Source organism: Bidens hawaiensis, unplaced genomic scaffold (genome assembly GCF_021521415.1).
Source record: "Bidens hawaiensis isolate Kalapana, Puna unplaced genomic scaffold, B.hawaiensis_p1.1 tig00022311_1, whole genome shotgun sequence".
In the NCBI taxonomy this organism is placed as follows: Eukaryota; Viridiplantae; Streptophyta; class Magnoliopsida; order Asterales; family Asteraceae; genus Bidens; species Bidens hawaiensis.
In genome coordinates, this window is record NW_027493467.1 from 247,832 (window position 1) to 265,314 (window position 17,483).

A 17,483-nucleotide genomic window follows, 5' to 3' on the forward strand; every position below is an offset into this window, starting at 1 on the left:
TTAAGTAAAATGCTTGCCAAACTTTTCTTTACAACTTTCAAGTTTCAGCAATTTAAATATGATGCGTGTGAAAAAATTAATAACAACCTCCAACTTGTATAGGTTCATCTCTTGCACTTTTGATTTATCAGCTTGCTTCAAATATAGATAACTTTTTAAATTTCAAGGCTAGTAGTTTACTACATCTTGTAATCGAATATCGACAAAAGAAGCTAGAAGCGATTTCTACAACTTATTTTCTTACAATAGTAATCAAGTTTTCTAACAAGAAATAGTAACAATGTAACAGGTGGACTATATATATATTACCTGATGGCTATGGTTCATCATCAGTACCAATCAACTTAAACCATAAAATCATTAAGCATGCTAATTATCTTTTTTTAGAACAAAGATGACATCCAGAACACGATCTATAAATTTAATTAAATCCATTAATTAATTGTTGGTTCCATGCAGTCCAATTCCATTAGAATATGATCTTCTCTTAATCCTTAGTCTCTTGCATGTTTCCGTAAACATCCTGCCATCATTTATTACTTTCACCATTAGATTATATTTACATCATCCGGACAATGAAGATTGCGTATAGTAACATATTAATAGTTATAATATCATCATGTTGATGATCTCTCTACTACACATTTCAAGATGAGAAACTTCATTTATGCATTTCTTTTTATCAAGAGAACATGTTACCGGACTGTAAACTTATGTAACCAAGAAAAGTCCGTAAGGTGAAATGCATGGTCATTTGAGAACAACCAACATCAGGACGAATTGGTCATTTTCATAACACTCATCTAGATTTCTCCATAAATTGGTGCAAAAAGAATTGTTCTTAAATACTTGAAAGCAATAAGGAAGGTGAATTGGCATAAATCAATAAAAGACACCTATCAATACTCTTAAATGTTTTGATAACTAAATCAAGCATTGAACCGATTTTCCTACCAATATATATGAGTGTTCAAGAAGTTATAACGATCGGTCCCAACTTACTTCATAAGTTTGTTGTGGGCTTAAGGGGTATTTAAGGTGTTTAACAGGTTTATTATACCGATCCCAACTTACTTCATAACTGATTAAAAATAAAGAAAACGTACTCTAAAAACATTGATAATTTTGATAGAAAACAAACCATTTTATCATAGGTTTGGTTCAGTGACAAACCATAACTTATTGGTCGATCAAATTTACAACAAAATAATTTTTACCGGCTACAAGATGAATCAACAATGTTCTTAGAAAACACTTCAATCGTATTAAGATAAAAATCCGATGAATTCTGATGACCAGAGGGTTAATATATCACGTGTTAGAATAAAAACTAGAATTTATCATGCAGCTGCATGCTGGCTTAATTATTGTTTGGCTCAAGAAAACGATCCAACTCGAGAGTTTTGGGGTGGAAATCCCAACTACTTTCAACAAGTTACTTGTGGGCTTATTGTTTGTTTTTTTTTTGTGTGTGTGTGTGGTGGGGGGGGGGGGGTGGATTTATTAATGATCATGTTACGGTTATTAGATTTCTTTTAGCAAAGTTGTGTTAGCATGATTAATATATGTCACCGAGTTAAGGTTTCATTGATAATAATATTGAATATACATGTGTGTATGTTTATCATCTGATTTATATCATCAATTAAATTCTTGATTGCATAGTTGAAATAAAACCATTTTAATTAGTTTTAAATTATTTTGTCATAACATATATATTCTTATCCTAGGTAGTGCCGTATATTTATAAAAGAATGTGAAAGTAACATATCTAAACACGTACTGAATTTATTTGTCAAGTATTTTAACGGCTGGAATGTTTGTAAACGTGGGATTGGGACCATTATTTTATTATACAATGAAAAGGATGAGAACAAAATGACAATGATTATTTTGATATTAATTTGAAGAGAATAAAATAAAAGTATGAATAGGAATTGAAACTTACACCCAAGGGACGTCCCCTACAAGCATCCAGTCTCCATCCTTGTCTTCATATATTGCTATGTATTCACAACTCTCACTTTCTTCATTCATTGCGTCACCTACATCATTCATTGATTCTTGCTAAATAATTATACGAAATATATTTACTTGCTTGTGGATGTTTCGTTATCATATTAAAGTATTTTGTGTGTATGAAATCAGTAATATGTAATCTGGTAAAAAAAAATAAAGTTATTTTAAGAATGAGAATTGAATTCTCTATGAAAATTAGGTGAATTATCGATCATTGCAACTCTTCATGAAATGATACAACATTTGTGCTTGATTAAGTGGAAAATCTAACTAGAAACTTTATTAAAAATCTATTACTAGTTACTCTCAGTTAGTACTACTCTTAGTTACCACTCAACATTGTTACCATGCTCAGTGGTAACTTCCCACTCATGACTAATTTGCCAGTGCATAATAGAAACTTACTGCTGAACGAGTGTGTGCTTCACACTTTCTAACTCATATCAATGTTTGTTTTAAATTCTCATGTGTTCAAAGTCCTATTACAATAAAGGATTTGATAACATTAAAATCATGAACGTATATAAAGTTACATACTAAAGAATCATGACTTGCCATTTCGTTTTTTATGTTTGTGCAAATTATAGACTATGAATAGAGATCATACAAACTTGAAGCTACAATAGATATCACAGGCACCAATAAAGGTTGAAGACAGATTCACCAACAAATCACTTACGGATCACAGACATATCACCAACTACACTCATTTGTCACTTGTACAATATGCATGTTGTAAACTCTTATAGCAACCCTAATAGCTATTTCTAAGAACTATTTAAGAAAAATAACTATCAATCATTAACTAATTTAAAATAATATATCTAACAAGAAATGACTCTTAATTAACATGACACTTAGGTTAGCTAACATTTTACATAAAATAGCATGCCATTTTCTTAATTTACTTCTATGCATGTGTTGATCTTTTGGATACAATTCTACACCTAACTAAAGAGAAGTTAACAATAACATACCAATTCCATAACACCCAAAGAGCTTCTCAAGAGCCATGCCAAGTTCCAAATACCCTTTACAACAACTTAAATCAACCTTCCTAAGAATAGGTGCACCATCCATGCTAACTTTCACATACACTTTCCTCTCAACTTTCTGCCTATACAAACACACCGGTGGCCACCCTACAACCGTGTTCACGTTTCTCTTCTTCTCGCTTCTCTCATCGCCACCACCACCACCAGCGCCAGGTAGCCCAAGTCTAAGTTCAGTAATCTCAAGTCCTAGACCTTGAGGTCCCATAACTTTTTTTTAATTATTATTATTTTGAAATAATAACTAGAAGATAGCTAGATGGATGATTTATTCTTGTCTGTGGGTGGTGGTTATGTATATATAAAGATATATATACATACACACATTAAAGACATGGAAAGAGCAAAGAGGGTCAATCATATGTTAGTGGTCGGTCACATGAAGGTGAAGGTGAAGGTGAAGGTGAAGGTGAGTGTGGGGGTGCACTTATACCACATTTGCAACCAACAACATATTAACATTTATTAAAAGCCGGCAAATATTTAAAAATATATATGTGTAGGATATTAGGCAAGATCATGAGTAGGGCTTCTTGTTGATTTTCTTGACCAAATTAATTCATACTTGAATTAATTAATAATTGTATAAAGTTATAAGTTTTTTTTATAAGAACACCAAGAGAGTGAATATGATATACACTTCTACAAATTATTGGCTTGTAGCAGTTGTCTTGTATTATAGGTACGTCATCAGGTTAAATTGCTCCGGTTATTTTTGGTACGAGTAATGAGTTAGTTGGTTTGTGGTGTGAATTTCAGACATGACATGAGGTATATGTTTCAGTTTACCCCACGCCAGTAACGAGTCAAAAATACTCGTTTAGCGATACAAACCATTATGTTTATAAAGTATAAGCATAACTGCTTTAATTATTATACACATTTTTTTAAAGACAAATGAAACTTTGTTGTATTTAGTTTAAAACACAATTTCTTTATACACATATTTTTCAATGTAAATTCATAATTGTTAGTGGCAATAAGTAAATATAAATAAATAAATAGATTACACAAGTAGTGTCCAATTGTCCTTATAACCATGATTACTCGTAATCTAGTGGTCTAGTGGTATGATGTAAATATTTGTTACTCATAAAAATAGTGTATAATAACGAGTACACGAGTAAGGTTTGTGTCCGTATATCTTGCATACCTTTGGGTTTACGTGTCTCGCATAATTTAGTTAATTTAGTTAATATCGTTTTCAACATGTAAACACAAGCCACGTTTAACATCCACGGATGTAACTTATTTTGGTCATAACTATTGTAGTAGTATCAAACTATCAATTACCAATTATTTATTTATTTTTATTGTCATTTTTTTATCATCATTGTTTCTGGAACATTTATGTTGACGTGTTTGGTAGTAAATGATGGCATATTCTGCAAGAGAATAGTTTTCTGTTTGTAAGGTTGTGTTTGTGTGTGTAACGTATCCTACTATCCTTTTCATCATTAGAAATACTTGAGAATTTATTTTATTTTGATTGTTTAGAATAATGTATTTTTCCTGTTAATAAAACAAAGTTCTTGTAAGAAATGGTGATTAAATGCAATTACCAATCAAAATATATTACTTTTGATTAATATAATGCGGTATTTTATTAATTAAACAATCTTTTTGTTTTATAAAAGTTGGTATATAGAGTGCAAAGACGTGACTCGCGTTACACCTTTTATTTTTATTAAAAAAGGTGGATCAATTTGCTATATTGAAGATGGTGTGGGTGGTTGAAGACGGTGGTCGATGATTGCAGGTGGGTGGTGGTTACATGGTGGTGGTAATGAAGGTCAGGGTTTTATGAGTGAAAATGAAGACGAAGTTGATGGTGGGACCACCATGTAGTTTTATTTGTTTAGTTCTTTAATTCTTTCTAAAATGGCTGTCATTTGAAAAAAAAGGGTCACATTAGCAATAAAACTGACGAAGTTAAAGTCCAATTAGTTTATGAGTGAAAAAAGAAAATAAGTTGAAATTTTAAAGCGGTGATAAACATATTTCGTTGGTTGAGATTGTTTCCGGCCTAACAAGTGATACTTTGTGTTATTTAAATCCAATAACCCTAATTTGTATATATTTGATCGCTTATGATAGAAATATAACTATAGAACATATTAAATAATTAAATAATATAATATCTTAACATATTTCATCAAGTTACAATACAAACATTCTGGTTCTTTTATTAATTGAAACGTCGAAGTTTAAAACACAAACAAAACACAATGATTCATCAGAAGAAAACTGTAACATCCTAATTTCGGTTTTATTAATAGAATAAATATCGTCTATTTTATAGTGGGTCGTTATCGGTTTAGAGAAATAGAATACGAGTTGGGCTAGTGTTGGGTTAAATGGATATGGATTATGGACTTGGATTATGAAAGAAAGAGGAAAGGACCATGGGCTTAAGCCCATGATCCATAATTATATAAACCATTAATCCCTCATTTAATTCATTCTCACACATTCCATACACCACCCAAAACACACACTTAAGTTTTCTCTCTAGTTCTTCCCTATCTACACCGAAACCAAGAAGGAAACCGAGCACCGACCCGAGGTAATACTAGTATGATGTTTTATTAGCTTAAACCCGTTAGATATAGTCACGAAACGACGAGCCGACACCGTTAAACCGTTTAAGTCACGAGATCCGGATGGAATCGGGTATAAACCGAACCTATGATGAGCTTAGGGGTCACCCTAGCTCAGATCTGGATCGAACGGGACGAAAATCGGTGAAAAACGAGCTAAAACCCGTTTTTCCGGCGAAATCGCGTTTTTCCGGCGGCTTTCCGGCAATGACGGCGCCGGAAAGTGGTACGAGGTTAAAGGGGGAATGTCAGGGAATGTTCTGACATTCCTGACCTAACCCTAGTTCGCTACAGGAATATAGCGAATTAAAGGTGATTCGCTAGCTAGTTCGTCCATGGGAACATAGCGAACCGATTACAGTTCGTGTTCAATTCGTTAAGGGAAAGGGATGACGAATCACCCTTGATTCGTTTTAGCCAGTTCGTTAGAAGAGAGAACGAATTAGATGGACTAATTCGTTATGTGGACTAATTCGTTATGTGGACTGATTCGCTAAGAGTTCAATTCGTCATAGGGTTCAATTCGCTAACCAGATCAAACATAAGGCCTGATTCGTTATAAGGTAACGAATGGGTTCATTCGTTATGAACCCCATTCGTTAAAGGACTGGGACGAATTAGAAGTTTAACATAATGACATAATGGTCCCTGGACTTAGAAAAGAATGATTTAATTACAAATAAGCCCTTGAACTTTTAAGTAACATATTATTCAATGATTCAAAATGCTACTGGAAAATGTGTTAAGACAGTTAATGGAAATAAAATTTTTCCAAGCTGACCTGGCAGCTCGACCCCAGCCAGGGGCTTTGCCCCTTGGACCCTGCTAGGGGCTGCCGCCCCTAGACCCCGCTGCCAGGGGCGCTGCCCCGGACCCCCGTTCGTTGTGGGTAGTAGCTAAGACTAGAAAGATGATATGAGTAGTGATAGTTAATTGATACAAGTAAATATTAAGTTAGCCGTGCACAGCTCAAGAAGGGAATAACGATTAACGGAGAGCGTAACAGGATCCAGGTGAGTTTCTAGCCCCATTTATGTGTTATGTTTTCGGGGCTGTGTGCATACTCAATATGTTTGTTAATACTCTTAGGATATCCTAAGAGATAAGTGTATGCCTTATGTGAATAATGTGAAATGTATGAATGATTGCTTGATGGTACGTGAACGATCTTCGGATATTGCACGTACTGTCAGGTTGTAACGCTATATATAAGGTAAGTATGATATGTATGCTTATGTGTATGAACGTGATAAAGTTAATAAAAGAAGGAAAGGATGATTGTATGGTTGTATGGTTATGAAAAGGGTACCGAGCCCTAATAATACTCGAGGTATGATGTATGGTTGTATGGTAACGAAGAGGGAATCAAACCCTACTAATATTCGAGAACTAGGGAACCGAACCCTACTAATATTCGAGGAAAGAGGGTACCGAGCCCTAATAATACTCGAGGAATGTAGGGCGTAATGCTCTTTATAACGTAAGATATGAAAGCAAGTTAGTACAAAAGAAAGTATGAAAGTATGAATGAAAGAATATAAGTTTGTGTGTATTGTATAATGTATGATTAACTATAACTCACTCAGCGTAGCTGACTTTTAGTATGCACGCAGGTGAGTAGGATGAGGCAGCTCGCTTGAGGAGACACGTGGCGTTGAATAAGAGACTGGCATCGGAAGGCTCAGGGCGTGTTATGTTTTAATTACTTAGTTTTCGAAAGACAAGTTGGTTGATTAAGACAAGTTTCGAATTGTTATGAAATGTTTTATTAAAGTTTTTATATTCCGCGAATGTTTTTAATTAACTCTGATATTTAAAACTGCGTTTATGAGTAAATCCAACACGAAAGTAGGGCTACCGGTAACGGGACCTTACAAAAACAAAGACAGATGAAGCTGTCATTTACGTACGACTCAACACTTATGTTTTTCACTTTTTTTGTTTTGTAGCTTAAGATGTGTTCAATTCAATTCCACAACTTGTCAAGAACAAAATGGAGGATGAAAAGTATATGGCATTCATGAATCACCACACTAGGCAGACCTACGTAGTTCGTATAAGTGTTTAGGGGTGTTTTGGTTTGTCGGTTTTTGTTTTTCGGTTTTCAGTTTGTTCGTATGTGTTTGGTTTGGTTGGTTCTAGATTTAAACCGTAAAAGTTTGTGACCGTAAAAATTTGGACGTGGAAAATTTGGCACAATAAAATAAGTTTTTGCATAAATTTAATGGTCTAAAATTTCTTAAGCTTTTCGCTCGACATATTAGTTTCATTTGTATCCTTAAAATTTTGAAGTTTTCATATACCCGATCAAAACTAAATATATATCATATATACCCAGCTTTAATGAACTTATACTTAATGAACATCCTTATCCTTTTCAATCATATTTGCTTAAACCTTACTATTTGGATTTTGATCGACGATGACGATAAGCAAACGAACCAAACAATCAAATATGTAACCTTTATGTTTGAATCGGATAATAGACCGGATATAACTACATCATAATTGAAAGATAACTAAATAATCTGATATTTTGGAAAAAAAACTATTTTTAATCACATGATAATCAAATGATAAGTAATTTAATATTTTAAGACAACTATTGTTTATGGTAAAAAGAAAGTTAAAATATGTAGATTGAAAAGTTTGAAGTTAAAGGCGAGCATGTATGAGATTTTGAAGTTTTAGAAAAAATAAGGGTGATTAAAATAGTTATTTACTAAATTGTTTTTTTTTAACTTATTTGTAAGGGTATATATAATATATTTAGTTTCGCCGTAAGTACATATGAAATTTTTCAAGTTTTTAAGGGTATATATGAAATTTCTCTTAATAAATTTGAGCTATACATCCATCGTCCATGATTGATAAATCATAAATCGAACTGTTGAATGCCCGAATCAGAAAATTTGATATACAATCAAATAAGTTTCATATGGTTGAGTTGATGTAACTTAAACCAAGCCGTAATTTTCGGTTTTCAAAGAAAACCAAACCAAAACATTAGTTATTAGTTTGTGTCAGATTTTCGATTTCGATTCGGCTAATCAAATTTTTGCATACCTCAACCGGTGTCACATAATACCGATAAAAACAATACTCGAATAACAAAAAAAAGATTATTCATTTAAAAAAAAGTGACACCACTATGAGCATGATTTACATGTAGCCATTTTGATGTACATTTTTGTATACTTTAAACGAGTCAAACCAAATTGGCAAATTATGTGTCGGTCCAACTCATGGGGGTAAAACTGTCATTTCCTATTGCCACCTGACTAAGTGGTTTTGTGTCATGAAACGTAGGACCATAAACCTGGGCTCAGCCACGTCACGTGGACCCTCTACTGTAGGCCCAAATTAGATGAACCAAGCCCAACTACTGTTCACCTTTTTGCTTGACTGTTCACTTTTATGATAATTTTGGATTTGGTTTCTATTTTCCAAATATGAGGTTGGTATTCGTTAACTTTTGCTCCTAAATGCATGATACAATTTCATAACCAAATTTGTCTTTTATTTTTATATATTTTGATGGTCTATATTTCTTTCAAAGTTTCAATGCAAGTTCAATATGACTTAGAGTATTCTTAATAGCTCATCTATAATTATATGAGAGAGATTTTTAATTTTTTAGAGGATGTTAAGTGGTTATGAATAAAGAAAGAAAATTTTAAATAGATTAATAAATTTAAAGGAACATTGTTCGTTTTCTATCTATTTGTTAATATATTTGAAAGTGGTTGTGAGGGAAGGAGGAAAATAATGATAAAAATATATTAAAAAAACATTATTTAATTGTATATAAGAGAGAAAAATGTATAGTGTTTTTATTGTAATTATAAAGATAAAGAAGCAGCAGGGAATGCTCTTAGCTTTGTCTTATATTATTTTTTCAAAACTCATAGATGTGAGAAACTTATTTTTAACTATCAACAAAAATATTTTATTAAAAGTGAAAAGACCAGTTTATGAGTCGAGTTGAGTCAAGCTAAGGCAAGCTCGGGCTCAGCTTGGTTTTAAAACGAGTTGGCTCGGCTCGCTCGGTTTTGAAACCAAGCTGAAAACTTGATACAAAATACAAAGTAAGTTATAATGAGTTGAACTAAATACAAATTAAGTTACAGTAAAGACGATGTCGGTTTGAACCGCGGCGGTGGTGTTGGGTCGGTGGCGTCTGAAGAGGTAGGTCCCAGCAGAGCCCAGTTGGACCCGCAAGACTCACCTTAAACAGGGACGTCTGCGCAGAAACCAACTGGATCCGCAGGACCAACCATGCTCAGAGACGTGACGTCCTTACGCGCAGTACGCAAGCTGGTCCCGCAGGAAATGCCTCCCAATGGTGAAGGACTCCGCCTGTCCCCGCAGCCTCGGATACAAGCCATTAGGGAAGGCCACCCGCGCAGCAAGGCTACACGCACAAGGCACTTAGCTCTCAATCATTCAGTGTCACCTGAAGGAATGAGCGAAGCCGGGAACAATCCCGCACAAGGGCGGGAGGGGGAATACTCCCGCCCAAATAAGCCAGTCCGTACGATACGGGAAGATCTTCTGTACTGTACCTGACGAGGTATGGGAAAAAGATCTGACTAAAGATACGACAGCTTATGGACAATAGTATGGCGAGCAGCATGCTCCTACACTGTATGTCACTATTAGCCGCTGCCTACTCACCAACTCTTGTCATACCACGTGCGTAGCCGGCAGTTGGTGGAAAAGGAATAGTATACAGCAGGCCTGGTCGCTATCAGCCGCTACCTACCCACCAACTACCAGCAGGGCACGTGCGTAGGCTACTGTTGGTGGAACAGGAACACTGTTGCAGCCGGCCATACCTCCTTGGAAACCTACCTTCGGCTATAAATACCACAAATGGTATGACCATCTTATCTCATCATATCTTATCTCATATCATCATAATATACCTGATATCTGCTCTAGCAATCTCTTAATATATATTTATATTTAAAGAGCAATCTAGTCTGATTCTCACGCCGGAGGGTGGTCACAAGGAGGAACCCCCCCCCCCCTTCTCAGTGACAAGCTCACGGTGTTTGTTTTGCAGGTTATTAGAAGAACCATCTTCTCAGGGTCTAACCCCTCGTGGGAAACACCTATCTAACCCCCAGGTTACCAGTAACCTGTCCGGGGTCTGGTTAGTGTTTCTTCATTGGCGCCATCCGTGCATAAAGCTAGAACTACATTTTTCTCCAGTTTTTTCAAACTTCTACAAAGATGGTTAGAGAAATTCCGGTAACCACAACCCCAGCTACTGGGAGGAATACCGGCAACACAGTTTTTACAAACACTACCCCGGTTACCCAAGCCGGGGCAAGTGAAGTAAATTTTACGAACACTACCCCAGTTACTCATGCTGGGGCAAGTGCAGTAAATGATCGCCTACTGGGATCCACTGATACCTAGTTTGAGAAACGAAGATTCCCCCGCCAAACTCTCGATGAAGTTAAGGCATGGGCGGAGGCACGACAAAAGGAATTCCAGGCTGAGTTGGACGAACGCTTGCGTTCCGTACAACAGGCCGACGAATTCGAATACTGGGAGGATGACTCGGAGGAATCCGACTCCGACGCGAACCCTCGCCATAGGGCAAAAGGGAAGCGTAAGGAAACGGAATCCCAACCGAAAAGGCATTTTGGACAAGCCTTCAAACCAAAAAGCACAGGTGGAAGTCCACGAGACTTCTCCAAAACGTTCAGACCAAACGTTGCAAATGCGGGAACGTCCAAATTTGCAAGGGACATTGCGGAAGCAATCGCCCCAAAAAGTGCCAAACAAATGTCAAGCATTGGCACATATGATGGTATATCTGACCCCGATGATCATTTGAACAGATTCATAGCGGGGGCAACCGTCAGTAGTTGGACGGAGCCTACATGGTGTTACATGTTCCAAATGACATTGGTCGGGGCTGCTAGAGCGTGGTTCGATCCTCTACCGGTCAACCACATCTACGACTGGGCAGACTTCCAACAGAAGTTTAGCCAGCACTTCAGCCAGCAAAGAAAATATACCGAGGAGCAATGGACAATCCTCAAATGCGTTCGAGAGACAGATGAATCTTTGCTGGACTTCATCACTCGCTTCAACTCGAAGAAGCTTAGTCTGGGTAACATTAGCGAAGATCTTGTTCGCGCTGTTTTCATACAGGGCGCGAACGACCCAGAGCTCATCCGCACCTTAACAGGTAAAGATGGCATGCCATCCACATGGGATGCCATCATGACAGCAGCTAAGCGCTTTGCGGAAACGGAGAAACAACTGGGTAGAGATCTCCCACAGAGCACAAACCTCTACACCCAGAAAACAAGAGAGGACAACGTTCTCACCGCCCGATTAAACAAAAAGCGGAAGCTAGGCATTTGGCAGTCAAGGGTAAACTTTGACACCTCATCCGGCTTGCAGCATCGGTTAGGCGGAAGGGATAACGTACAGTCCAAGAACTCCAGATGGACGCCGTTCACCAAAAGCGTCACCGAGATATTCGCCACCGAGGAGCTCCCATGGCCGAAGCCTCAAATAATCCGACATCGTCACAATGCTGATCGGAGCAAGTACTGTGACTTTCACAGGACAAAAGGCCACACCACCGAAGAATGCATAGACGTGAAGGACATGGTCGAAGCATTCGTCAGAGATGGGACGCTTGCGCACCTCGTGGCGCAATAAACGCTGAGCAGGCTGATGCGTGTAGAACCCCAGCTGGGGGAAACACGAATAAAATTCCAGCTTCAAGGTGGAGACTACATGCTGCGTAAAGAACGAGATCCCGAACCAGGTGCGTATCGGCTCGATGGCATTCCCATCCCAACAACATGGAAGGGAGCTCATTTACACAGTTTGCATGTAAATCAATTCCAAATTTGTAAAGAAAAGGCCAAGAGCCACTCCTAATGGAAATGATTCTCCTTAAAACATTGATGCTGATAATTTTACATTTATACTTTGTAAACTATCAACACGAATATGCCGGTTTTTACAGCATAATTACGTGAAAAGTCGTTGCATGGGGAAGGCGGCATAACCCGCATAAACCCAAAAAACGACAAACCTTCACGCAGGTCAGTTGAAGGGGAAAAGTTCAGTTATCCCACTAAATGAAAATGCCGGTCTAACCGCATGAATCATGAGAGGAAACTGAACACTAACCTATCAACAACCAAGCGTCGAACGGTTAACTTTATCAACACGAATATGCCGGTTTTTACCGCATAATTACGTGAAAAGTCGTTGCATGGGGAAGGCGGCATAACCCGCATAAACCCAAAAAACGACAAACCTTCACGCAGGTCAGTTGAAGGGGAAAAGTTCAGTTATCCCACTAAATGAAAGTGCCGGTCTAACCGCATGAATCATGAGAGGAAACTGAACACTAACCTATCAACAACCAAGCGTCGAACGGTTAACTTTATCAACACTAATATGCCGGTTTTTACCGCATAATTACGTGAAAAGTCGTTGCATGGGGAAGGCGGCATAACCCGCATAAACCCAAAAAAACGACAAACCTTCACGCAGGTCAGTTGAAGGGAAAAAGTTCAGTTATCCCACTAAATGAAAGTGCCGGTCTAACCGCATGAATCATGAGAGGAAACTGAACACTAACCTATCAACAACCAAGCGTCGAACGGTTAACTTTATCAACACGAATATGCCGGTTTTTACCGCATAATTACGTGAAAAGTCGTTGCATGGGGAAGGCGGCATAACCCGCATAAACCCAAAAAACGACAAACCTTCACGCAGGTCAGTTGAAGGGGAAAAGTTCAGTTATCCCACTAAATGAAAGTGCCGGTCTAACCGCATGAATCATGAGAGGAAACTGAACACTAACCTATCAACAACCAAGCGTCGAACGGTTAACTTTATCAACACTAATATGCCGGTTTTTACCGCATAATTACGTGAAAAGTCGTTGCATGGGGAAGGCGGCATAACCCGCATAAACCCAAAAAAACGACAAACCTTCACGCAGGTCAGTTGAAGGGAAAAAGTTCAGTTATCCCACTAAATGAAAGTGCCGGTCTAACCGCATGAATCATGAGAGGAAACTGAACACTAACCTATCAACAACCAAGCGTCGAACGGTTAATTTTATCAACACTAATATGCCGGTTTTTACCGCATAATTACGTGAAAAGTCGTTGCATGGGGAAGGCGGCCTAACCCGCATAAACCCAAAAAACGACAAACCTTCACGCAGGTCAGTTGAAGGGGAAAAGTTCAGTTATCCCATCAAATGAAAGTGCCGGTCTACCCGCATGAATCATGAAAGGAAACTGAACACTAACCTATTGACAACCGCGCGTCGAACGGTTCAAAACAAAATTCTTAAAAGGATGAGGAAAACCTACACGCAGGTCATATATGGGTAAAGTTTAGCCATCCTACTAAGTGCAAGTGACGGTCCTACCCGCACAATCACTAAGGAGGAAGCAAAACTTCACACCTATTATCAACCACGTTCAAAGGTTAACTTATCCTCAAAAGATGAGGAAAACCTACACGCAGGTCAGATATGGGTAAAGTTTAGCCATCCTACTAAGTGCAAGTGACGGTCCTACCCGCACAATCACTAAGGAGGAAGCAAAACTTCACACCTATTATCAACCACGTTCAAAGGTTAACTTATCCTCAAAAGATGAGGAAAACCTACACGCAGGTCAGATATGAGTAAAGTTTAGCCATCCTACTAAGTGCAAGTGACGGTCCTACCCGCACAATCACTAAGGAGGAAGCAAAACTTCACACCCATTATCTACCACGTTCAAAGGTTAACTTATTCTAAACACTTGGAAAATTGCTAATTTTAACTAAAGTATGCAAGTCATAACGTTTATAAAGCAAGGAATCCAATAAAAGAAACGGTCTTATCCGCACAAAAGATTTATATTTCATAAATATTCGTTACAAGAATGGCCGGGTAACTACCCGCCTACAAGAAAATAAATCTATACAAGCTAAAACTATCCTAGCAGTGGGAAGGGATCTTCAGGATCAGGCTTCAGGGCCACTTCCACTTGGACCAGCCCCATCAGTAGAGCGTGGCAGTTCAAGGAAAGCTTTGAGGATAGCTAGCCCATCATCAGCAGCAGCGACTTCCTTCACCTTCTCCACCACCGGATGCGGGAAGGCGGCATATTGGTTCACCGCTTGGTCATATGCAGCTTCGGTGTCCACATCGAACAAAGGGAAGTTGGAAGGCGGGACGCCTTTCTCAACGAACCCTAGACCAAGCAGGAAGCCGGCCTTTCCCCCATCCTCATGAGAAGCGTTGAGGGCTGCGCTCATGGCATCATCGTAAGTAGTCTCTGAGAAGACCCGATGCACAACCTACAAAGAAAATACAAGTGTCAAACACCTTTTCTATGTACAAAAGGAAAGCGTGAAGACGTAAAGCTAAACATACCTGAGACAACGCTTCTCGAAGAAGCCATTCCTTGGCAACCAGAGCTTCTTGGAGGGCGGCTTGAGCTTGGGTGCGGGCGCGTTCGGCTTCGCTTTTGTTAAGGTTGGCAAGTAGCACTTCCTTTGCAGCAGCCTCTTCAACGCCCTTAAGCTTCCGCTTGGTGTGGTCAAGCACGCCCCTCTGGTCCAGGATCTCTTGGAGCTTCTTGGCATCTTCCATCGCCAAGGCATCATGAGCACGTTGGAGAGCCTCTAATTTGGCCTTGAGCTCCTCGTTCTCCACGCGTAAAGGCTCAGCAACGGCTTCAGCCTTGGTGGCCCTCTCGGTTGCGTTCCTCGCAGTCTCCTTAGCCAGCCGAAGCTGTTCGTTAACAGCTTGGGCAGCCTTGGAGCGGGCCTCGAGTCGCGCTTGAACCTCAACCTCAAGGGCCTTGAAGGCTTTCTCCTTCTCCGCGGCAGCTGCGGCCAACTGTTGGTTCTCCTCCCGAAGAGCCCGCGCTTGAGATACTTCCTTGGCGCGAGCTGCTTTCAACTTGTCGTTTTCACGACAAAGCAGCTCGACGCGCGGCTGCATCCGGGCCTGGAGAACCCGAAGCTCATTGGTTAGCCTACCCTCCTGGTAGCTAGCCATGGCTTCCCCCAACGCACCGTGGGGAGCAGCGTGGCGAGCCCATTCCACGCACTCCACAGGGGTACGAAGGGTTGTTCCTCGGCGGATGTTCCATCGCGGAACATACACTTCATTGGAATCCGACACTGCAAAAGAAACAAAGCAGTCAGGAAAAGATGAAGAAAAATATAAAGGCCAAAAGAACCCTACGCACCTGTAGGGTCGATCACAGGCTGATAGCCACCGAACCCATCACCTGAACCTAAGGGAAATCCATCCAAAAGGTCAGGCAGATGGGAAAGTGACAAAGATTGGCGAGAAGCCCCGCGCGTACCTGATGGGCCGGCCGTCGTTGCCGGTGGCGTAGGCATAGTAGCGGCCGCCGTGGTCGCCGCCGCAGCAATCGTAACCGCCGGCTCGGTGAAAGATGCTGTAAAAATCGCACTTACCACCGGCGGTGACATCATCTCGGCTGGAACAGTCGGCTCAAGGGAGTGAGCAACTGATCCAGCGGAAGCAGGCGCAGGCGCCTGGGTCGTCGCCTCAGGTAGGCTGACCGAGCCTACCGTCATCGGCGGAGGGGTACTCCTCTGCGCTCCACCCTGGAATGCGTCAACATCCACGCCTGCACAAGAAGATAAGTGTTTCAATAAATTTATAAAGTGACAAATCTACAAAAATAAGGATGTTTGTACTTACGGGTTTTCTTGAGCCTGAACGTACGGACGGGCGGGGACGAGCCCGATGGAGCCGGTCTCTTGATGCCGGTCACCGTCGTCGTCGTTGGTTCTCCGTAGGTAACAGTCGTAGCCTCCGGAGCAGTGGTCTTCTCACCACCGGGGTTCCCCGCCACCTCTTCACTATCTGACTCGGTGTCAGATAGAAGCACCGGATCAGCTGTGGAGGCCACCTTCTCCTTCCCTTTCCCGCCGGCAGCCTTCTTCTTCCGCACCAGCGGAGGACCATCTGCGGATTCCTCAGAAGAAGACAGGATGACAGGAATTCCAGCAGCGGGTACAGCATTGAGGGGTTGAGGATAGAGTATCGCCTTACCTGGCCGCCGGTGGCTCAGGATCTCGTGGCCCAGCGGATAGACCTCCACAAACCGATCCGCCGTTTGTTCCAGGATGGGCAACTCGTTCTCGTCTAGAGCACGAGTGCCCACCCGCACGGGACCGTCAGCTTCCCGCGGGTACAGGAGCGACTCCAAATCGTTCCCCTCTGAAAGAAAAGAAACAGTTAGAAGACAAACTCATATCAGCAATAAAGACAAGACATACCATAAGGAATAGAGTTCAAACCGTATTCGAGAAGGATGGGAAACCGAGACGCCTCTTTCCATACCCGGCTCATCCCCAGCATCACCATCCCGGACTCCGCAAACCGGTAAACCGGAGATTGGACCCGGGATATCTTCGCGAACCATTCCGCCTCCTGGTAGTTGGAAGCGTGAAGGCTCGGAAGCGCTTGCCCCTTCTTAAACTTCATGGCAATGGGGATGGCGCGGGCAGAAATGTAGAAGAACTCCCGCTTCCACGATCGGAGACTGCGCTCGGTCACGCAAATCTTCAAACCCTTAATACGGGTTGTCAGGGTGTACCACCCCTGGATGCACCTCCAAGTATAGAAGGTCATCAGGCGGTCCACATAGGGCTCAATACCCAGAATCCGGCACACCCACTCGAAGTGCCGGATCTTGGCAATCGCCATCGGATGCACCTCGGTCAGGTGCACACCGTGCCTCTCCAAGACACGGTACACAAACTTTGTCAA

General features: G+C 40.4%; 1 protein-coding gene across 1 annotated transcript; it reads right to left on the reverse strand.

Annotated features, from left to right (window-relative positions):
• Positions 1-362: 362 nt before the first annotated feature.
• On the reverse strand, positions 363-3,295 carry LOC143565269 (auxin-induced protein 22C-like). Its single transcript, XM_077052285.1, has 3 exons — positions 2,997-3,295; positions 1,949-2,045; positions 363-523 (listed from the first exon to the last, which is right to left on the reverse strand). Exons 1-3 carry the CDS (start codon positions 3,277-3,279, stop codon positions 439-441), a joined length of 465 nt encoding a protein of 154 aa, XP_076908400.1. The 5' UTR covers positions 3,280-3,295; the 3' UTR covers positions 363-438.
• Positions 3,296-17,483: the final 14,188 nt, after the last annotated feature.